Genomic DNA, 24,291 nt, shown 5'->3' with positions numbered 1-24,291 from the left:
CTTGCCTTGTGAGCCTCAGGGTGCTGAAGCGATGGCAAGCAGCAGTAACAATGACATGGTGGCAGTAGAAGACAATGACGAAGATGAAGAGGATGAGGAAAGTGAAGTAAGAGCACCACCAAAACCAACCTGTTCTGATGCCTTAGTGCATCTGAAAGGACTGTGGGACTTCATTCAAGGAACTGATAATGTGTCAGACAATATTTGGCAAAGTGTCTGGCACATTGAAAATTTAATTTAGAATATGTATTATACTACTTTTTTCATAGAGACATTTATTATTCAACACATATATATGCAAGTTATGAGTTTCTTCCAATAAGAAATTTAATCTTTGTTTTGTTATATAGCCTTTGACCCTATTTTTCATAATAAATTGTTACCATTTGTAAATTTGTTCAATTATACTATTAGTAAACTTCTAAGACGTTTTCCTGGCTAAGTAGTTTTTTTAGACCCTCCCTTGAAAAACATCTTAACAGAGTTTCACTGTACTTATTTATTATGCAAAACACTAGATTTCTTTCACTTAAAACTTATAAGTATATAAACAAAAAAAAAAGTAAAAAATAATTTTCTTTGTCGAAAGCATTGACGCACCTGGTTGGAGGCCCGGAACTCCTCAATAGTTTTGGTGGCCAGCAGGGACTTGACCAGCCTCACCACGACAGCGGGACTGATGAAGTTGGTCTCCACATTCACCACCCGCAGCGTGTTGTTGCTCTCGAGGGCTTCAGCCAGCTTGAGGGCCATGGCATCGGTCATGCCCGTGTTGGCAAGGCTGAGCGTCTCGAGGTGCGTGTTTGCTGGCAGAGCCTCCATTAGCTGCACGAACTTCTCCTCCGATACGTTCTGGGAAAACACCCGGCCCCGCCACCATCACCTACTGGAGGAAACTATCCTGATGATGGCAACAGCAACATCGACTAAAACTTACGTGAAACCTTCCACCTCGACGCGGCTATGTCCTTGAAGCAAACAAACTTCAGACAAAGGCAGCAAAAGGCACAGTGTACGCAATTTTATAAAATCCATCATTTTCCCCAAAACATGTAAAAAATTTGAAAACAAACAGCAATCAAAGTGTTGCTATCTGCCCTCCCCCCAAAATACATATGCGTACACTCCTGGCCAACGCTTGCAATCTTTATTAGCATAGATATTTTTCTGTGCTTCAAATTAACACACAGTTATTTGCTTTTTAGTAAAGCTGTGCCAATACAAATCAGTGGAAGCAAATTTTGTCGATATTTAGTTGAATCTGCATTTCTGCCAATTGACGCTACACTTGTTGATTTTTGGCTGATATATTTGAAAAATTAAAGTACCTGTCATAACCTAAAAATTCTTCAGTACCCTTTTCACTTTTTGTACTACTACACACTTTTTATAATACCTCATAAATAAACATATTACCAGCAAGGTAATATTAGATAAGAACAAAAACGTGCTTTATTTAGAGCATGGCTACCACTACAAACAATGGGAAATACCAACTGCTTGAACTGCAAAGAAATGTTCATATAGTCGTGATGAAGACCATTTTTTAGCTAACTTATGTAAAGTTTTTAAAATTAAATAAAAAACAATAACCAAATAATTTAAAACTTCACATAACGTAAATTACTTTTACCATTTCATATGCAAAGCAACCACATGAAATGCATTTCCATTTATGTAAATATTTGGTACCGAAAATTTTCGCCACCACACACATTACGATGGTATTAGAATTCCCGTTCTTGAATTGTAAACATGTACAGCTCACAATTTTGCACATTTTAAATTCATTTTTTAAACTTCGTATTTTCTGAATCACTATATTTCATAGTTACCTATTATTAAATACTCTAATTTTATATAATTAAGTATTAAATAATTAAATTTTCCAAACTCCATACGTTAATTCATGTTCAAATAAGCAACTAACAGGTTATTAACAAACAAATGAAATAAGCAAAAAATATGAATTAAAAAAGAGAGGTTATGTTTTGCTTGCAGAATAAAATACATGTGTATTTGCATTTCATGCTTTTCTTAGAATGAGTTTTTTGGGTAATTTAATAAAAAAATAAAAACATTTTAACCAAAATGTTATTTTATCCTGCAACAGTTGTATCGGCATATGGACAAAATTTTGTGATTCGGTACAGCTTTACTTTTAAGACCGTATTTTTAGTAAATGTCAGTAATAATAAGATACTGATTATTAACGATGGAGAAATGATGAACAATGTATAAACTTCAAATTAAATACATTCATTTATCACATCTAAAATATTTAGATACTAAACACCACAAAAAAAATCACTGTTACTTTGTTTGTACAAAGATATTGTTTTTTCCTGATTTTGAAGACCAATTAAAATTGCCTGAGTTCTGTGAGACCCTGACCAACCTTGATGTTGTTCCAGTTGAGGTCGGTGAGGGTGTGGTCATCGTCCTTGACCTGCTGGATGGTGGCGTCGGGGTCAGTGGTGTTGGGTGGGTCCGCCGGGAACGGCTTGGGCTGCGATGCCTTGGTGATGCCGTCCCAGCCCAGTCCTACCGGCTGGCCCTTGTTGAGCAGCGACGCGTGGTACTGGTCCTGGTTCATCATCGAATGGAACCCCAGGATGGCTGCACAGCGACACACACACACACCCATACAGGAAAGGTAAACTTTTGTCATAACTTGATCTTGGTAGAAGGAATCAAGATCTGCAGAGATCGCCCAAAATTGGGGGGTGCAAACACCCTCCTCCCCTGGGTGGTGGAAAAGGGGTTGAGGGAAAGAAGTGCAAAATAATTTGCACAAAGAAGGTCGGGTTAGCACTCCCATGATGACAAGAGACAATATTTCAAAAGTTACAACCAATTTTTGGCAAATAACACAGAAAAATCACAATATCTTTTGGCTAACAACATTTTTTTACGCACAAATAAAATAATAAATAATTTTGGTAGTACAACCAATAATATTAATTGAAAATTGGTTTTTCAATTACATAGTAAAAATTTAAGAAATTAAAAGAAATGACAAAAAGAGCCCTCTTAAGTTTGTTTGAGCAAAATGTTTGACTAGCTGGGTTAAATACTGAAATTTTTTAGTAGGTTTTCCATTGCTTCCTTTTCATCGGGAGTCATATTACATGAGGCAGTAGCCACCAAACGGACGATCTGACAAGAGTGGGTGGGCGAGTGAACAGGATAAATGGGAGGGAGAATCCTAAAATTCAATGGATGTGATTACTCGAAAGAGCCTACTTGTCGGATCACAATCACCAAGCAACGTGAGCACCGTTCCATGAAGCCAGGTGACGCATGGTAAAACACAGGACTCATGGTCTCCGTCCGGCTGTCCATGGCATCACGAGGTCAGTCACTGTGAAGCCACTGTCCACTCCTTCCCCAGTATGTGTCATGGTGGTCAAGGGTCAGATCTATTGCCTCCCACCGAGGCAATCTGAGTTTCATTCACGACAACGTGGATCCTGGATTCTTCACAAGTGAAAAAAGTGACGCACATTGCCGTAATCCAATGGGTTTCTTATGTTTTCTCACACCCACCTACTCCGTCGATTCTCATCAACCATCAGCGTGTCTAATGACCTTGATATCAAGCCCGTTTATGCATTCACTCCTTTTCCAATTTCAGTGACCTACGAGGCTAAGTACATGTCTCTAATGACTTTGCTGTCAAGACAGTAAGCGAGAAAAACAACCCACTGTTCCACCAATCAAAACTACTGTCTTGTCAGAGCAGTCCACACAAACCTGTAATTAGGTACTAGTGACGGATCAAATCCCAATTTCCTCAGATCCAAATTTACAATTCGAATCCCAGAGAGTACCTTGAATATACCCCTCGAATCTGAATATAGGTGTCACTATGTATAGTGTTGAAACATTCTACACTTTAAATGGTTGTTTCACAAACTAAGTTTCCAGAAATCAATACATATTATAGTTTTATTTATATGATCACACGTTAAAGTGGAGAGTGTAACAGGATAAGTATGAAGAAAAAATAGACGTAGTAAACTTCAGAGGTTATCAGTGAAAATTTTTTTAATTTACTTTGTTTCCTCTAATATTTTTCTTCAAATACTAGGGATTTGATGGTATTTGAGGATTTGATTGGTCCATCCCTAGTAATAACATTTGCATTACCCTGACTTTTCCCTGACATAAACTTCAATATTTTCTCAACTTTCTTAATTTTATTTTACATTTAATAGAAACTTGCATACACAATTTTATATTTGTATGACTATGCACTAAAAAACAATCTGGAAAAAAAATGTATACACACACACACACCACAGTCTGGGTGATAGTAGACTAGAGCATGACATTTTGCCCTCTAATAACTAGGGCCTGGAAAATTTCGGTGTTTTCAGTATGCAAAAAACGATACTTTCAAATCAGAAAAGCGGTGGTTTAAAGTCGGTATTTTCATTATGCAATGGAAATTTTACCGGTATTTTAAATGTTGACTAAATTTTGCAGTTATTGAATATAATAGTTTACTTATTTAATAAACAATCCATGTATACAAGGAATAGACTAATATGCATAATAACAGCCAATTAAATCCAAAACAGTTACACAAAACAGACATTTAAAAAAAAAATTCATACATATGTGCAAACTATAGAAAACACAGTGTTCAAGCAGAGTACTTTACAATCTTTTATACTTCAAAACACATTTAACTTAGTAATTGTAAGTTTTCCTGAGAGAGCTGTGGCGATGATCAGAAAGAACAGTGTTATACTTTGAAAAAAACCTTTCGCTGTCTGCATTTGCACACAGAAGCCAGGTGGACTTAAGTATACCCTTTGCAAATTCTGAATGGTTTAAAGACAGTCCCATTAAAACTGACACAATATTTACAGCACTATCTTCTTCTCGCACATGTTTTTTGACAGCAGACTGTAGTTCAGTGTAGCCTTGAAGCAACAAATTTTCATCCAGATGTGAGAGCAAGAAGATCTTCTTGAGTCTTTTTCCAAGTGTTGGTGAAATAGGGTACTAGCTTGGATAATCTCTGTTGGATCAAAAACACTGAGCTTTTCATAAAAGTTTCGTGCTGGATCACTTGCTTTCAGAGACAGTAGCTTGGTTGATGCATGTGAGGATGCTGTAACTAAATCTGATTTGATTTGTGCTTTAAGAATATCTTTCTCACAGGTCATCAAATTTTCTTTTGTTGCTTCACCAAAACTTCCAGCTTCAGCTAGTTGTAGGGTTTGGTCAAGTTTGCAAAGTTTGCCATAAATAACATGAGAGAATGGGTACGAAGACCCTTTCCAACAATTTTATAAGGTCAACTAAATCTCTCCCGATTTCTTTAACAAACACAGCTTGGATATTTACAATTTTGATGATATGATCTTTTGAAGATTGTGTTAAAAACTCAATGCCAGAATTACTCACTGATGCAACTTCTTCCATTTTCATGAACTCAACAATGTCAATGAAATAGTCAGCAATGTATGTAACTGATTCATACCAGGATGACCAACGTGTCAACACTGGAATAGGAAAAAGGGGAGTGTTCTTGCCAGGATACTTATCACCTAGGAACTGCTTGTAGAGATATTTCCTTTTCCTGGTGTTCAGAAATGCTAACTTCACCTTAGATGTTGCATTTTGATTTTTGAAGTTCTGGCAAGTGCTTTCCAAGTACATTCATCACCAAATTTAATTTGTGTGCCCAACACTGAACAACTACATGGTCCGCCATGATGTTTGTGAGTGTACCAAAGCACCTGACCATATACCTGGCAGAATCAGAAGTTAATGCTTAAACATTATCAAAACTTATGTCAAATTTCTTGAGTGTATCAAGAATTGCTTGAGTACAACTCTTTGCATCTGCTGTTTCAAGTTTATGAATATCAGCCATGACAGTTTCAATGGAGTCAGAAGCTTCAATTATCTTAAAAAGAATAACAAATACACAGCTACCTCGTTTGTCGGTAGTCTCGTCACACAACACAGCAATCTTGCTTCCCTAAAAGTTTGGCTTTCATGTTTTCCTCCCTCTCAGTTCTAATTTCCAGAAGGTATTTCTCACGCAACACTTTTGTGCATGGAAAATCACCTGCTCCTATAAAAAATTAAAGGGTTGCATGTTATGGCCTACTTTTTTAAAAAAATATTTTATAGTATGGTAAAAACTTTTTAAAATATACTTTTATGAAATAATGTGGATACATACACCGGGATAATTGATTTTATCACAATTTCAATAAGTAGTAAAAAGAAGAAATAACTACCTACCTTCTATGAATTCGTTCATGAACTTCTTCATGTGTTCATTTTCCAGTTTCTCTAGTGGAATGTTGGCTTTCACAAATGTTTCAGTCAAACGTTTACCCAAATGCTCCACAGTTTTTTTTCCTAATTTCTACACTACATAAACACGTTGCTATAGATGTTTGCAACTTCAAATTTTCTTTTTTTTTTTCGGCTGCCGATGCCACATGCTTAGCCGACTTTAGGCGTTTGTCAATGGAATCTTTTCTTTCCCATGAAACTTTACAGTTGCAAAATTTGCACATCACTGTGCTATTGTCAGTACAATAAAACCCATGTTTCTGATACTGATATGCTCAGTCTCGAGCACTCAAAGTATTATTCGGCATTTTCAAACTCTAGACAGAAATATGTTGCAACATACTACATACAGGCTGTTACGAAAACAATCAACTAAACTTGGCACGCGAATAAATATCAGCAGTGGAATGCCACTACGTTGGGAACGCTGTCGCGGCTCGTGACGTCAACAACAGATGCTGGCTGTACGATAAGTCACGCATGCCCGCACACTCCCAGTCTCGCTGCGCAGACTAATTTCGTACCTGCAAAATCATTATTTGCTTATTTTCAAACTCTAGACAGAAATATGTTGCAACATACTACATACAGGCTGTTACGAAAACAATCAACTAAACTTGGCACGCGAATAAATATCAGCAGTGGAATGCCACTACGTTGGGAACACTGTCGCGGCTCGTGACGTCAACAACAGATGCTGGCTGTACGATAAGTCACGCATGCCCGCACACTCCCAGTCTCGCTGCGCAGACTAATTTCGTACCTGCAAAATCATTATTTGCTTATTCTCTTGCTATTTACGAAGTTACACAAAATAAAGAACTACGGTAAGATAAATTTGTTAGCCGCTAACATATGTGTTTAGCTTTACACAAAACAAAACTTCTCACAGTCTGGGAAATGTATGATCTTCGTTAAGGAAGCATTCGCTTACGTGAGAAGTTAGTAGAAGCTATGTTGGCTAACCTGGACAAACCAGGTTTGTTTTGTTTACATTTTACCATATATGACGCAACTTGGATAAATACAAGATATTAGGTTATTCTTTTGCTTTGATATTATTTTTTTATACACTATTCGCAAAATACAAATAACACGTTCTCATATCCGGCCAAGTGTGCACGGTAGTTTAGAATTTGGCATCATATTATTTTTATTTTTCATAGAGTGCAAAAGTTTGAGTTTGCTTGCATTCAATAAATACGGTATTGGCATAATGGAGTGGAGGAACACGGGGTTGCCACTTGAACAAACCCCGGCGCACAAATGAGAAGAAACAGTGCGAACTATACCCGAGATCAATTTTGAGCATCAAAACCATACACGAACACGGCTTATGTAAAAATAAGGTAATTATGCTGATACACAAGACTTGGGTTAAAGGATACTTTAACCTTGCGTGAATATTAGTGATCTGCAAATAATGGTACTTTTCGGGGATATATTCGCAGTGTAATATAGAAATGTTGTGGTTTTCGCGAATGTACTTACTTTTCGCGTTTTCATGCAAATTTTCGCAAAATTCGCAATCGCGAAAAATTCCAGGCCCTACTAATAACATCATTGGAGAATTTCCATGACTTTTCCATGACATTTTGCCCTCCAATAACATTATTGGAGAATTTCCTCAACTTTTCCAGGATTTCAAGTAAATTCCCTGGCCAATTCAACGTCTCTGATCCACCATGACTTTAGAATATGGACACCCTACAGAGCTTCTATAAAACTATGTTTATAAGTTTATTGGTGAACTTAAAAATTTTAAAACATTCTTTTAATATTTGGATTGAACATAACTAGAGACAGTAACACACAATTACACATGGCATGGATATTGAAGAAGAAACCAGATCCCATAATTTGACCGTGGAGCGAGATTTCAGGAAACAGTGCAAAGCCGAAATCAAGATGGATGTATTGGGATTCGAACCACAGTTCTCCCAAATGCAAGTCTAGTACCACTGCACCTTCTCACACTGACAAAAAAAAAAAAAAACTCATGCATTGGAGACGACATGCAAGAACACTGTAGTGCACACATACCTGCAAGGTCAATGATTTCCTCCTGGGACGCGGACGTGAGCGCAGTCTCATACTCGTCCCCGAGATCAATGGCTATCTGCTCCTCTGCGTTCCTCTCTTGGAGGGATGGCGGCGGAGGAATCCACTGGCAACACAAAAAGTCGTCAGCTCTGCCCGTCGCTAGAGGCACGTCGAAACAGCACATTGTATAAATGCTAAATTTCTCATCAAGGGAAGAGAAATGACCTAAAGACACTTTATTTGTATCAAAAGTTTTTATGCCGTTGCAATATTTTATAGTTTAATACTGAAATTTTGCATACATCACACATTAAGAGATTTACAAAAATTACAATATAATGTCTATTGGCAATACATTTACAGTTGTACACATTACAAAAAATTATTTTAAAACTAAATGCCAATAACTTCACAGGAGAAAATTTGTAGCAGCCAGTCACTATTACATTCAAACCCTCCAATAAATCTTATTCAATGCTTTAACGATGCTCGATTTGGTAAATTAAAAAATATAAAATATAACTGCCTAAATAGTGTTGGAACCTAGCCGACATCTTTAGCTTTCCATTTCTGCTATAATATGCTAAATTTTGACATCCAATAATTACAAAAAAAATTTAAGTTGTTCAAGGAGCCAGAATGTCCATAAACTTGTACATGCCGAGATTTGCTTTTATCTCAGCTACTTAATAAACCTCAATCACAACTAATTCTTATGTCTTAGCAAATAAATGCATGGCTGTATAGTTTTTGGTCTTTCATGTGTAAAACATAAACTTCAGGTAATATGACAGAGAGTTTAGGTTGGTTGTGAGCCAAATCTTTTAAAGGCTAACAAAAGATGGTTAAACAATACTTTTCAGATGAAAAAAGAATATATCAATAATTGATGACATAGGTACTGATTATCTACCTCATACAAGATTAGAACTGTATTGTTTTAATAGTGTAGCTTTTTTTTATACAGCTCTTATTTTGTTCTTTGACGATGTTTTGATGTAATATGCATTACAAAGCTTTGGCGAAATTGATAGCATCACATAATTGCAAACATTATGTATTAAGATAGGACACAAAGAACTATCGGACACAGGGCCAATCCAAAACTTTTGAAAATGTGTGCAATGTGCTGTAAAATGCTGTTTTTGAAAATCCAATTTGTAAATTACTGAAAATAAATATAAAATTATAAGCATTACATGATCACACAAGCATCAAGTGCCACCACTGACACTTGTTTGCATCCACACTGTTGCAGTTCGTCACATAATGCTCTGCCACCCATGCCTCGCTGGTCACTTTATTTTCTTACTTACGTATTTTGGTCTTATTCCTTAAATTTACCCAAATAGCTTTCTTGCATTTTATGATGCTTCACAAATTTTATGATGGATTTTTTTTTGAACATTTTCTAATAGCTGAGTGTTATATAATAGGATTAAAATGTCATACAAGTGTTCATGGCTGTTATTACTTGTGCAAAATATTACCACTTGAAATAAAGTTTTGCAGATATACTGTGCCACAATTTATGATGAAACATAAAAATGCACCAGAGCTATCACTATAAATTTACAGAAATACACCTTCAATAAAAGAAATGCCCAAAAATAGAAAGATCTACTGAGGTCTATAAGGCCAAAGTAAAAAAAAAAAACCACACATTCACTTCAGTAATACCAACAGATCAATTTTCAGGATCCTTCCGCCACATTTCCGGAAATAAAAAATTGCCCAGCAAAAACTACAAAAAATTTCCCTGACCTTCCCTTAACTTCTCAAGCTCATACAATTTTTTACTAAACAAAACATGTAATATTACTATTGGGAAAAAAAGAGGGTGTGTGTACTTATGTACGCACGTTATATATAGTACTTACTTGGAGTAGTAAAAAACTAACTTTAATTTTGCATGGAAATAATCAATAGATTATTTTTATTTTATTTCAATAGAAATAAAATAATAAAAGGACTGGAGTGATATTATAAATATGCTTGTAAAGTATAAATTAAATCAAAACAAATTTTTTTAGTAAATACTCAATATTCAATATTAATATAAACATGTGTATAAAATTATTTAATTTAGTAAAATAATACAGATAAATTTTAATTAATAATAAAAATCAATAAATATGCTCAATGTTTAATATTAATATTTAATTTTATTATTTCTTAAATAATAATGTTAAAATTTATAATACAAATAAATTACACATACAGTAACATATACTCAATTATATCGATACACTTGAAAAGTTTATAAACACAATTTCTATCACTAATTTTTAAAATATATAAATGTTTTTAATGACATGGACCAGTTCTCAATATCTAGGCTATCTCTATAGTTTAAGTTTTAAAAACACGCTGTTTTTGTGATGTATTGCGATGTAACAATGAATTACGATTTTATTATCAGATTAAATAAATATTCAAAATTGCACATTTCTTTTAATTCCTAACATTGGTTGTATAGTGATATTTCAGTTTGTCCAGGATCTTTCGACACATTAAATTAAAACAGCAAGCATCATGTACCACAGGATCAATTATACAGGATCATGGTATAAACTTGGATATGTGATACAGAACCATGGGAAATCAGAAACTTCCGACGACCATGAGAAGCATCAGCAGCACCGGAGACCCACCTTCTTCCCGCGGACGGTGCCGGGGACGTACGGCTTAGCCTCGGGCTGGTCGGGCGTCTCCAGCGCCTGCCGGTTGATGTGCTCGATGAGCTTCTTGCGGTTCAGGGGCCCCGTCGGCGATTTGTCGCACAAGTAGCTTGTGCGCTGCGATGGCGGCAGGAACTGGTCCTGCCGTGAACCGCCGCCGGGGAAACCGGTGACACAAGTGTTATAACACAATACTAGCTGTGAAACTTCTCATACTTTAAAACAAGATACTCCGACAGCATAGTACTTAGCATTGATCTAAACCTTGATACTTGAGTTATACTGGTTACATGCTGGTTTTTCTCAGAATTTTTTTTCCAACTATCTGGTACTAATAATGCTTCTAGTATTTATTTAGTTCACTGTAATTTTTAATGTAATCATCACATTTGTATAAATAATCTATAACTTACGTACATAATTTTATATTAATGTATAATTAGGTATTTTACTAAACTTTTTTTGCAACATACAATATTATTTATTGGAGTTTGAATAAATAATGAACAATAACATTTCTTTTAACTTCATTTATCAAGTTTCAAGCTGAAAACAGTATCAAATACATTGTACCAAATACATATCTATATATTATCATTCAATGGCACAAAAAGCTAGATGATGCAGTGGTAAAATGCTTGACTCCTATTACAGAGATACCGGGTTCCAATCCCAGGTCCAGAGCCATACAGAGTTTAGTTTATCCAGGAAATTGATCCCCAAGCGCTTGGGATTTTCAGTTTTTCGCAAGAATTTAACTCAGCAGCTATTTTAACAAAATTTTTTGCTATAATGGCATGAATTATAATTTTTTTTTAAATTGTTAAAACTTGTTTCAATAGGGTGTCTACAAATACCTGGTGAACACAAGAACTTGTAGGCCTAATTAAATTTTTTTAACAAATCTTTATATACCTATTTATTTTTATCATCCTGTGACGTAAAAGATATAGAGTTCAATTCTCATCAGATTGAGGGATTTTTCAGATTATATAAATAAATATGAGTAAATTTAATGCAAAATATGTTTACTAGCTGCAGGACTGTGCTGATTTCTCAGTTAGAAAGCTAAAAACCTTAGTGACTGCCATTCATAGAACAGGCCAACTAAAAAGTCCACAGAACAGCCCAGTGACTGCTAAAACTTCCACAGAATTCTTCATACCAGCCGCCATGGAAGCGTTGAAAGAAATTCCCATCTTAGCATACCGACTTAAGTTCAATTACGTAACATCACTCACATCGGGGTCTACTTCTTTCGCCAGCATGTCTATCTCCTCCGGCGAGAGCTGTGACAACAACTGGTCCACATCCATGTTGTCGTATTCACTGATGTCTTTGCCGTACAGCTTCTGGTGTGTCGTCATGGTGGTTGTTTTTGTTGTGGATGATGTCTGCAACAAAAAAAATTACAGGAATAATGACTACATTTGAAGAAGATTGTAGCATTCAAGACCATGCAAAGACAAAAATTCACAAAACTTTATTAAAAATACATTAAGTAATATACACTTCTGGTTCTAACATGGGAAACCAGGCACAATCTACCCGTTAAATCCCTCTCAACAGTCCTCTTCCTTTAAAATCCTTCTGAAACAATTTTGTAAATTATTAAAGTATTTGTTATTCTGGGGGAAAACAAAGTTTAATAAAAGTAGTTAAGTATATTTGAGTACTATGAAATAAACGATAAAATAATCTCCAACATCATGCTTCGGAGTGACAAAGTTAACTTTTTAATTCTGACTCCCTACTCCCTTCCCAATTATTTATCACAGAACTGTGCTATTTTGTTTTCCGGAACTGAAGAGAAACCAGCAACCATCTACCTGCAGTATTTTATTCCTCATTTCACTTGCTTTACGAGAAATTACATATAAAAAAGGCCTAAAATACTTCAGGTAGACAAGTGACCCGTCTGTACTTGTATGTCAAGTGGAGAGCAAAATTCAAAATAAAAAAAATAAATATACTAAGGGAAGCTGTGGAAATTGACACGTACGCCTTACGAGAATATATTTTATCGCAAAATAAAAAAAAACTTCCGATGTATGTAGGATAGCAGATGCTACGTTTAAACTAAGAGCAGTTCTAAATCACTCAGTTAAACGTAATTTAGTCATATTTAAAGTAGTATTTTAATATATATTCTAAAAAGGGACGATAATTATCAGCCAACACCCATCTGAAGATTTCTAGGTCACTGGTGTGACTCACCAGACCCAAACAAGTACGTTTGAGTTCAACTCAAAACAAAACAAAACAAATACAGACTGTGATTGCAATAAACCTTCAAATAATTTAAACTAACGTATTTCGTTTCAACCGACTGCCTTACAACGTTGACACTTTTTACACAACACTTTGTAGTTACGCCCACTTCACCCACAACCATAGACAACTTACTTCTGTCGTTCAATATTTGCTACGATGCTACCAACATTGGATTTTACCACGGGCTCGATCCATTAAAATTTAAGGTAACCTTGACTCAAACAAAGATTATACACCTACAAAAATGTTAAATTTTTTGGAGCTATTCTCATCATGTGCATAGGTAGGGAAATGAATATATAATTTTTTTTTCTGTTATTGGTGCATTGCGCAACCACTAATGTGTAAACAGAGAAAGATGCCATTTTGGCGGGATTTATTTATCATGTGGTGTCATTCATGAATCAAAGATTTTTAAATACCGGGCAGCCGTTCTGTTAGATTTTCGCAGAGCTAGTACGAAATACAGGCTTTTCAAAGTGTTTTGAAACCAACCTCTGAAAAAAATGATTTACTCTAAGTCACTGTGAATCTTTGATTTAATACAGCTACTGAAATCGGTTGAGATTTGTTTTATGGTAATTTGAATACAACTAACTATGGCTATAAAGCTTATCTTTATCAGATAAAATAGTTTAAAATGATATTTATCATTACTTCAGTCCGCCCACTTGTCTCAAGCGACTAGCGTGCCTGGCTGGTGTGGCAAGGAGCCCAGTTTCAATTCTCGGCCGAGAGAGGAATTAAGAAATATTCTCCCTGGTTTCAGGATCGGGTGTTTGTGATGTCCCTTTTACCTTCATTATGCAGAAGACAATGTTAAATCACTGCAGAATCATTGTATCTTGGCAAGTATATGGAGGTCACAGCTGTCACCGCCGTGGTGTTGCCTGTGCTTACGACATCCGGTAATGAACTTAAACGACTCATCATCATCGTACTTACTTCATATGATCTATTCAATTCACATAATCTTAATTAAGGCCCTCAACCATAAACTTTTCTCTCAAACTATTTTTACAATAGAGTTGGAGTGCTCATATTGGACAGAAAATGGATTCCAATTTTCTCCATAAAATAAATTTGGACAGATAACTTTCAAAAAGTTTTAAAACATGTCAAACTAACAAAGTTTATTTTTGGTCTGACCCTTTTTAATTTTTAAACTCATTTGGAAATTAAATTGGTAATGCCTCACAATGCTGGATGGAACTTTTGAACTTGTTACGATTTTTGTCCATGTTTAAATTTATAAAATATCTTTAAATTTAACTCTTACCAATGCTCATAACATAAACATTAAAGTTATATACTTTTAATATGCTCTTTACATATAAAATTATTTTGAATACAATATTCAAATTAACTTTATTTTTGTTATTTCAGTTTTATAATCTCTTTAATCACCCATGATTGCTTCGCCACTTTAAAGATTCTTGTGATTGAAATGTACGCCATTACCGTTTTCACTGAACACGATTCTGATTGGCTGTTTCCATTCAACATATTTTGGAACCCGTCCTATATGCAAAATATTTGATTGAAGCTCGTCATCCAACATGTAAAACCAACATGGTTATGCTAGTGCAGTTTTCGGTGACTTCAGAACCCTTCATTATTTGATAAAACATATTGCTATGTGTTGAAAGCGAAAGTTTGACAGTGTGGAGGGCCTTTATAAAATGTTTTATTTGTTGCTAAAACAAAGAAAAATGTTTTTAAGTATAACTTTATCTGTGCCTTTACATCCTAACTTTAGTTACTGCCAACCAAATTTTTGTTTGAAAAAATATTTTGGCAGTAAAAGGAAGTTTGTGCTGTTATTAAAATAGTTCAACAATGCGAAGTTAAGAACAATTTATTGACGTGACAACGTCTAATAAATCGATGAACGCCGGCTGCACGCTCGAAAAAGTGCCCCGTTTCGCACATTGTCCCGTTACGTTGTGTCCCGTTACGCTCATTGTACGCTTGCGCCACATCTATCTCTCTTCCACTCGATTGGAACAACCATCGATTTGACTTTTTGGAGGCACATTAAACTTGAAACACTCCCATTCGTTTCCTACTTTTCCTATCATCGTCCTATCCTTAACAGAATAACACCGATTGGAAGAAGTTAAATAGGAAACATGTATAAAAGTTATAGTTAAAATAATATCTTCGTTGAGGTAATAAACATATTTGAATTAATGAGTGCAAATAAAAGTAAATTTATCAATTAAATTGTAGATTTCATTTCACTCCTTCTTTGTATCCATACAAAATAGTGATAATTCAATAAAAATGATTCAATTATTTTATTCATAAAAGTATGCAATCATTTCATCAATGTTTTGTTATGACGTTGTCACGTTAAAATATCGTCCATAAACAGACTTTACAGACAACCAATTTTTTTAAAGATAAATAATATGTAAATACCTTAAGATTTAATTTGATGTAATTCTAAATTTATTTAATTTAAAAATTAAATTAATAATTTAAGTATTTTTACAATTAAATCATGACTGCAAGTCATTTGGCACATGCCTAAGTTTATTTAACTTGGTTAAGAATGTGTATTTTTTGCGAAAATATTTAGTGACCAGCTGCATTTTAAACCACGGAAGCATCGTCTATGTTTCGTAATTGCTTGAGTTACTTTCAAGTAACACGCTCACTGCCCTACGGAGGTAACACAGTACATTCAAAATAATAACCCCCGCGTTCGCTTTATAGCCCTGTAGGCGCATGCCTCAAAAATAAATTTCAATATGCCATTTTGCAGCCCTAGTATAATTTGACACGAAACCATCAAAACCCAACTCTAATAAAATTCAACACTGGTGGTTAGGGGTGTCATTCAGCCACCTGGTTCTTCTGGAGAGTTCCAAGATTAAATGGCCTGCGGGCTGATTATGAAAACTCGCAGAGAAATGCGGTACTCACTAAGCTCCATCGAAACCAGTTCCGCATTCCATGACTACGAACCAATATGCGGTGTGTCTTTTGTTACGATCTGCGAGACTTGTGAGCCATGGTATAAATCAGTGATGTCAAAGGGAAGCAAGCACAGAATATTATTTAATGTGTGCGTTAAATAAACTATTTTGTCAGTGAATTATAAAAAAGAAAATTGTGATGAACTGATGAATAAAATAAAAAATTGTGATGAACTGAACTGATAAAATTGTGATGAACTGAACTGATGAATAAAATGTACCTTTTTAGATTTCATATTGTTTCATGCATTTAAATATCGGTGATTTGTTTGATGTTTATTTAATTTTAAAATGGAGTAAAATAATTTTGTGTCGTCAATGTTGCAGTACCTGTGTATGAAATCACAGATACCCACAAATACTACGATAACAGTTCTTAACTCCACATATTGTTTACTTGTTCACTTTATTGTAAATAGGTTTGGCTCATTAACACATCCAGATATTATAAAAAGAAAACTGTGTCCCTAAAATTTCATTTCATATAGTATTTACTATAGTTAAATTACATAGCTAACCTCTTATTTGTTTCACACCACCAACTGATAATACATGTGGTCGGTATATAATGTAGCACCGGTGCGAACTGTCCGAAATGTGTGTTCATACTCATGTACATATCATCAGAACGTCGTCAAAAGTCGGAGTTTAACGAATATTTGTTGTGTTCGTATAGACACAGCTTCTTCTTGCGGGAATCTCCACAACCTTCGACACATGCCGTGTCTTGTATCACAGAATGTGTGTTAATACCAGCCCGCAGGTCTGGCATTCGGCCTCGGGATCCGCAATAGCTGTGGTGTGAGTCCGGCGGCAGCCAGCAATCACATCTGCGGACAATGCTGGTTCTAGTCAGAGCTTGGAGTCTCCCACAATTCGTTTTGGTGTTTTTTTTCCCGGTCCAACATTGTTTTCCGTCTTATCTGTTTGCAAACGCCGCATACAAAACCTGATTTCCCAGCCGCCACATTGCAAATGTAGAGGAGACTTACTAGAAAGTTTTATCTTGATAATTTTGTGGCTATCTGCGTCTTCACTTCCCAGCTTCCGTATTGCGTTATTAATACTTTCTCCAAGTGTGACATAACCTACAATATCCATTACAGGTTTCATTTTAATGACGCCACCATGCAGTCATTCTACTAACCCGTAGACGTGTAGGAAAAAGTTTTTAATCCTGAGTGAACATAATTATCTCTGAAGAGAGTGTGGCCAGTGCGTACTGACACTTGTGTTCAGGAGTTTAACTGTTTTTTTTTTTTCGAAATAATATTTCGAATGGATTTAAACTGCTATTTTTATAAATGATATTAAATTTCAGTTAGTATTTTTTACGATATATAAATTTTTACTACTTTGTTATTTACCTTCACAGACTTTTAATATTTTTATTTGTTTATACATAATTTTATTCTATTTTGTTAAAGTTTAATTATTTTTAAGATAATGCTTTAATTTATCTTTTTAGTAGCTCAGGCTTAGTGTGTTAACGTGTTTAGGTCATTAGGTAGCTGAGTTTAATTTTGGTAACTTTGCCTGTACAGAATTTTAGATTACAACCGAGTCTTTAAAACACCGTAGCAAACTCCATAAATTTAAAGAATTTTCATGATATTAGATTTTGGAGTCTTTTAGAAATTTCAAGATGGTCGCCATGAATCTTTTGTGTATACCTAGACGTCGCTCGTTATTTATGGATAATTGAGCTTGGCAATTAATTACTTTGATTTGATGAGCTCATCAATACACATTTCAAATGAACTATAAGCATCTTTTAATGTAGCTACTAAAATGCATGTAAAAATTTCAGTCATTTTTAAACTATATTGTTCTATATTGAAAAGAATGTATAATTAATATCAAATAGTTTATCCATTTTTACACGCTTTATATTAGCTTCACCTGTATGTTTGTTTGTATGTTTGTAACCGACTCCTTTGGGTGCGATTTTGACCCAATTTAAACGGCCAGATTTCATTCCAACTTTGTAGATTTATCGAGGACCGATGACTATACACTAATTTGATAAGATTTTATTAGGTATTTTTACAGTCTATCTTTTAATTACTTTTTATAAGGTTTATGTAATGTTAAGGTCATTTTAAATAAACAGCCACAGTTCACTGCTTATTTTTTGTATTTTGCAAGATACTTTATATATTGATATAAAATTATCTATTTGGTAATTTACTGTTTTGGAGCGAATTAATTTTTTTTAAGAATATATATTTTTTTAACTTTTGCATAAATTCCAGTTGGGCATTAAGCTTGAGGAGACAGCCTGCGAGAACACTTGTAACTATTGTACTACTGTCTTGACAAACACAAACGTTAAACTTATTTCAGATGTTTCTCGTGAGATAAACCTAATTAAACCTAGGTGGTAAGGTGCAATAAAGATATATTTAGTAACATCCTACTAATATTATACGCGAAAGTTTGTAAGTATGGATGGATGGATGTTTGTTACTCTTTCACGTCAAAACTACTGAATGGATTTGAATGAAATTTGGCCTACAGCTAGCTTATAACCTGGATTAACACATAGACCCCATATTAATATGAAATTCCATCCCTAAGAGAGTGAAAAAGTGATAATTTCATTTTATAACAGGAAAAATCATAGGTCATAGACATACAAATAGTGAGTGAGTGTCATTTCTCTATGTCTGACACACGATCATACACATAGTAAAGTCTGGCAAATTAATATTTTTCTTCTTAGTGAGACCAGTCCGCTTAGTGGAGCTCGCAGCGGCTACCAAAATAAAGGCGCTAATAACAGTTTTGTTCTTAACTTCGTCAGTAGATAGAGTTAGTTGCCTTGAATTTTAAACGCACCATCGTTTGATGCGTTTGTCATGTCTTTAATTTTCGTTTGTTTGTGCCGTATGCGTTCCTATACCATTCATCCGATTGCGATGACATTTTGGTGATTTGTTATGCGCATGCCCATGAAGGTTACTGAGACGGTATAACTATTTTTCAATAGTTGGAGCACGAAACGTGTCAAAAACTGTGTTTATTTCATTTTATATAGCAGCACTTCGTCTGTTTTTGTTGTATAAGTGCGCACGCATGACACAATTTATTTAAATACCAGCTTCCCGACCCGGCTTCGCACGGCTATACTAATGGAAAAAAATTAAGCCACATCTCCCAATAACAGTAATGGTAAATAAAAAAAAATTCAGTGAAAAATTTATTACAATGCTGTATAATGTACCGGAGAGAAAATGAATAGCACCGATGGTTTCCCGACTCGTGCACGCAACGTACAACTAATGTACCCGTACTTCGCTACGGCAGTCTACAGGCAGACCACTCTTGCGCCGCTCATTATACATGCCCCTCCTTGTGGGTACGCCACTGCCGCGCGATGCCCGTTGCCATGGAGACGCAGAAGGCATGAACAATGCAAAATCCTGTTCTCATGCAGACAAAGTACCCACTGTTGCCTGGTTTTAACCACCCATGGGATATAATTTTCGGAAAATGTCATCCTGCATAACATAAGGAACATTACTGTGAAGTTTCTAGTCTGTAAAATATATATACTTAAAAAAAAGGGCAATTTTTGATATTTTAAGTACCCGCAAAATTTCAACGGTGATGAGGACTGCACTAACATTGAAATAGTCGTTAACTTCTAGCGCCTGCGGCATCGTCAACACACACTTAGTACGTGTACTGCATGTTGTATCTAACCCCCTCCAACGCATTTGATTCTAAATTGGACTTTTAGTAAGGATCCTTAATGTTATTGATAATATAATATAGCCTATAGCCTTCCTCGATAAATGTACTATCCAACACTGAAAGAATTTTTCAAATCGGACCAGCGGTTCCTGAGATTAGCACGTTCAAACAAACAAACTCTTCAGCTTTATAATTTTAGTATAGATAAAAGAGAGACAAAGATAGAGTGATATATATATATATAGAGTGAGATAGAGACGGAGAGATAAGTTGAGATAGAGCGAGGTATATAGAATTAAATGGGTTAGATAAAGAGATATACCTATATATGTATAGAGCTATATAGAGACTTATATATAGAAGATATAGAGATAGTGGGAAGTATATATGTAGATATAAAGAGATAAATAGAGATAGAGAGATACATAGATGTATATAGATGTAGATAAGAGATTCATATATATAGAGATGGATAGATGATTTGTGTATGTGGAACTACTTCAAACATATTACAAAACAAAACTGAATGAGGCATTGCAATGCAGGCCGAGCATTAGCTAGATAATGGAATACTTTCAATATTAGTAATCTCTTATTTTTTGAGCTTTTCTCTATATTGCTTTGTAAAGTCTAAATTACATACAGACCAGGTAAATAACTATAAACTGGCAGAACAACTTCTGTCGGGATCTGAAAGTGATATCAATTAATTTTCACACTTGACATTCAAATTAAGAAGACCATTCCTAACTACACCCTGTGTTCAGCCTGGGCAACGCCGGGTAATGCAGCTAGTTTTGTTATAATTTTGTACTTAACATATTGTTACGAACGTGAGCAAGGCCACGTCACGCGCAGGTGCAGAGCTAGCTGGGCTGCATCACATGCCGCCTTAACATGAGATGTGCAGTGCGCACCTGGGTCGCAGTTTCTCCTCCCTCCAGCCCTCAGCTCCCCGCACGGCGCTGTTAGACATCCGAAACCTGACAGCTGTGGAGTTACGGGAGCCGCCGACACGTGTTTCGAGAGATTTCTGCCGTCGTGTCGGCGCGGAATGACGCGACTGGCCCCAGCCGCGTTCGTGAGTTCCAGAAATGACGGCTGATATATAAAAAGAGGACGTCGGCCTCAGTAGGAGAGTTGAGTCAGTGGGAGTTCAGTCGGGAGTTCTCCCGCGGCGGAGTTTTCCAGGCGATAGTGCCGCGGGTGCGGCAGAGTGGCGAAGTCTTTGGACGAAGGTTCCAGGGCAGGGAGTGAGTGAGTGAGTTCAGTCGGGAGTTCTCCCGATGCGGAGTTTTCCAGGCGATATTGTCGCGGGCGCGGCGGAGTTCCGAGCGAAGTTCCGAGCTAGACGTCGAGTGGGTCCTCGGCGAAGGGAACTACGACGGGCGGTAGCGGAGTGCGACGACGGAGGTCCGCGAGGGGTGCTGCGGCGAGAGTTGCGCCAGAGGTGTGGCCCAGCGAGGTGGCGGTGTGTGAAAACGAGTGACTGGGGAAGCAACATTTTTTTAAGTGAAATTGATTATTTGCCATTTTAGAAGATTAATTGTAAGTGACATAAGTAGTGGCCATCAATAAAACTGTGTAGTGTGTAGTAAAATATATTAATTGGGCTATCCTTTACGAACCCGGTAAATCGTAACAATATTATTAAGCTCATTCCCTTACATTTTATTACATTAGTCTACGATTTTATCTCGTTATTAAGGTGAATTAAAGCTTGGTTCATAATTTAAAAACATGTCAGTGCATAGCAAACCTGTGCACACGACCTGCGTGAAATCGGTTCACAATTGAATTCTTGTGTGCTTATTTTAGCCAACGAATTTTCGCTATGAAAATAACCTCTGTTGGCAGTGTTAGTGCATATCTAAATATTTTAATTGTGGTTTGCCCCCGACAGCTGACCTGCAGCCTGTAAACACTAGTTTTCAATACTTTCAATTCAGCTGTTTTCTAGCGTTTTCCAGTTGGTTCTTTTGTTTGTATTGTAATTATCAATATTTTATTTTAATATTTCAAAGTATTACCTACTTTTTCCACATCAATACTCAAATTGTTACGTTATATTACCAGAATTGAGTGTTACTCATTTATAAGGAGAAATTTAATTTTAAATTTTATCAAGGTAAATGTTGGAAAGGGGAAGGAGGACGAAACAAGAATCAGCTTGGAACTCTACTGCGCATGACGTCACGCGGCATTCATTGCAGCCTGCCGCGCTCACGGCGACAAGGGGAGAAAACTGAAAACCCGCATAAACTGTCACAACTCGAATGAGTTTTAGCGTGCAAAAGTAAGTATAGGTACGTGTGAGTCAAGGTAACCTGAAAATAACGTTGGAATATAGAATAATGAATATCATGTAATTCATTTTAAAAAAAGTAATATTTTTATTTAAATTTAGCGTCTATGTTGTTTCGTTATAATTAAGTTAACCTCTTAGAAGAACTTAGAATTACAATTTTATTTTGTAAGAATTTAGATAATGACAGGGTAATCATAAAAGTTTTACCTTTTATAAACCAATAAGAAATGTATTATTTGTTCGGACTTTGTGACTTATGTCCTTGTTGTGTGAAGTGTTACTTGTGCCCCTTTTGCGTGTCGTATAAACAGTTCGGCAAGATGACGGGCCGCATACAGTCGTGTCGTTTGTTTTGTATTTGACTATCGTTTCGTTGTCATATTTGTATTCACTAAATCAGACTTTTAATATATTTATGGTCCTCCGGAAGAAATTCGTTGAAATAAAGAACATTTGGTCCACACGGGCCGGATATTTACCAGTAATCGTGCGTGTATTTGTGTCGTGTCTCTTGACGCTCATCTATTGTGATAGCGTTTTTTTTGATCTCATGTTGTCGCAGTGTTGGTGAATACTTTATTTGTCAAACTTTCATTCCCTTTATTTCTGTTTTGTGCATCAAACGGCAAAATGAATGACAAGACAGAAGTGTTAAAGATTCGTCTCGAGCGTGGGGAAAACAGGTTATGTCGTGCCGATGCACTTGCCGATAAAGTGATGAGTGACGATACGCAACGTGAGTTGTTTATCGCAACGTGTCGTGATCTGTCACAATTGCGTACTTGTTTTGAAGACTATCACTTGTCTTTGGAGATGTTGCTCAAAGATGACCCGGATTTCAATAAAAAACAGCACAGTGATCGCCTAAATGCTTTCGACGACACGTATTATCGTGTTCAGGCAATATACATTGCCACATGCAACAAGAATAAATTGCATGACGGCACGAAAGCACCAACTTCGCACAACCCATCTCAAGTAACTCTTCCAGCTATAAAACTACCACATTTCTCAGGAAATCCAACAGAGTGGCTTAATTTTTCTAACCTCTTTACCACATTGGTGGTAAACAATGCTCACTTGAACGATATTGAAAGGTTATCATACCTTAAAACATCACTGTCACCAGAACCACTCTCTCTTATCCAATCCCTGCCATTGATCAATGAGAACTTCAAAGTAGCTTGGAATTTGATTGAACAGAGATACAAAAATCTCAGGCTTATTGTGTCACACCACATTGATGCAATTATGCAGGCATCTACAGTGTCTCTTGCTCATCCTGCTTCATTAAGTGTCTTGGTGTCAGTGTTAAATGAACATATGGCTGCATTGCGTACTATGAAACTAGCAGTAGATTCTTGGGACCCACTCTTGCTACATTTTTTGGAGAGGAAGCTAGATAACCATTTACGTCAACAATGGGAACTACATATTTCTGTGAGTGACACAGAAATGCCTACATTTGCTCAGTTTTTAGCCTTCCTTGAAAGTCATCGCCGGGCTTCGGAGGCAATGTCTGGAGCCTCCAGTAAGTTAGGGTATCGAGTAAGGCAGGCAAACTATAGCACTGTATCTCAGTCTCGCTCACAACACACTTCACTGTTTGTTGGAAACACATTTGATTCTGCTGTAAAGTGCAGTGTATGTGACAGTGACCACCCACTTTACAAATGTCCACAGTTTGTACAATGCAAGCCAGAAGACCGCTACCAGATTGTCAAGAGACTTAACCTTTGTTTAAACTGCCTGGGAGCATCTCATCAAATGAAACAGTGTTGGTCAAAAACCAGCTGTCACTCATGCAAGAGTAGACATCACTCGCTTTTGCACTTCACTGAAGCCAACACGCATACACTTTTGAAAGAAGAAGCAACTTCATTTCAGCATTCTCCACCTGAATCTGCAGCAACAAAACCTACACCAGCTGTTGCATTGGCTACAGCTCAGAGACCTGGTCAATCAGAACCCAGAA

At 36.1% G+C, this 24,291-nt stretch overlaps 1 protein-coding gene across 8 annotated transcripts in view; it reads right to left on the bottom strand.

The window, feature by feature from the left end:
- The window catches only part of LOC134527668 (tropomodulin), a 268,206-nt gene that overhangs the window by 32,326 nt on the left and 211,589 nt on the right, over window positions 1-24,291 (bottom strand). For 3 of the 8 annotated variants that reach the window (XM_063360545.1, XM_063360551.1, XM_063360547.1), the window contains exons 2-6: window positions 12,293-12,445; window positions 11,025-11,192; window positions 8,371-8,494; window positions 2,399-2,619; window positions 601-852 (exon numbers count right to left, since the gene is read on the bottom strand). In XM_063360545.1, the coding sequence (XP_063216615.1) occupies window positions 601-852; window positions 2,399-2,619; window positions 8,371-8,494; window positions 11,025-11,192; window positions 12,293-12,445 (918 nt within the window). Of the gene's footprint in view, window positions 1-600; window positions 853-2,398; window positions 2,620-8,370; window positions 8,495-11,024; window positions 11,193-12,292; window positions 12,446-13,268; window positions 13,287-13,341; window positions 13,466-24,291 lie in introns of those variants that run through there. The other 5 variants (XM_063360550.1, XM_063360548.1, XR_010074242.1 and 2 more) reach the window with 4 other exon arrangements.

The sequence above is a fragment of the Bacillus rossius genome, chromosome 1 (genome assembly GCF_032445375.1).
Source record: "Bacillus rossius redtenbacheri isolate Brsri chromosome 1, Brsri_v3, whole genome shotgun sequence".
NCBI lineage: Eukaryota > Metazoa > Arthropoda > Insecta > Phasmatodea > Bacillidae > Bacillus > Bacillus rossius.
The sequence above is the reverse complement of the archived record's forward strand: the minus strand, read 5'-3'. Positions and strand labels throughout refer to the sequence as shown.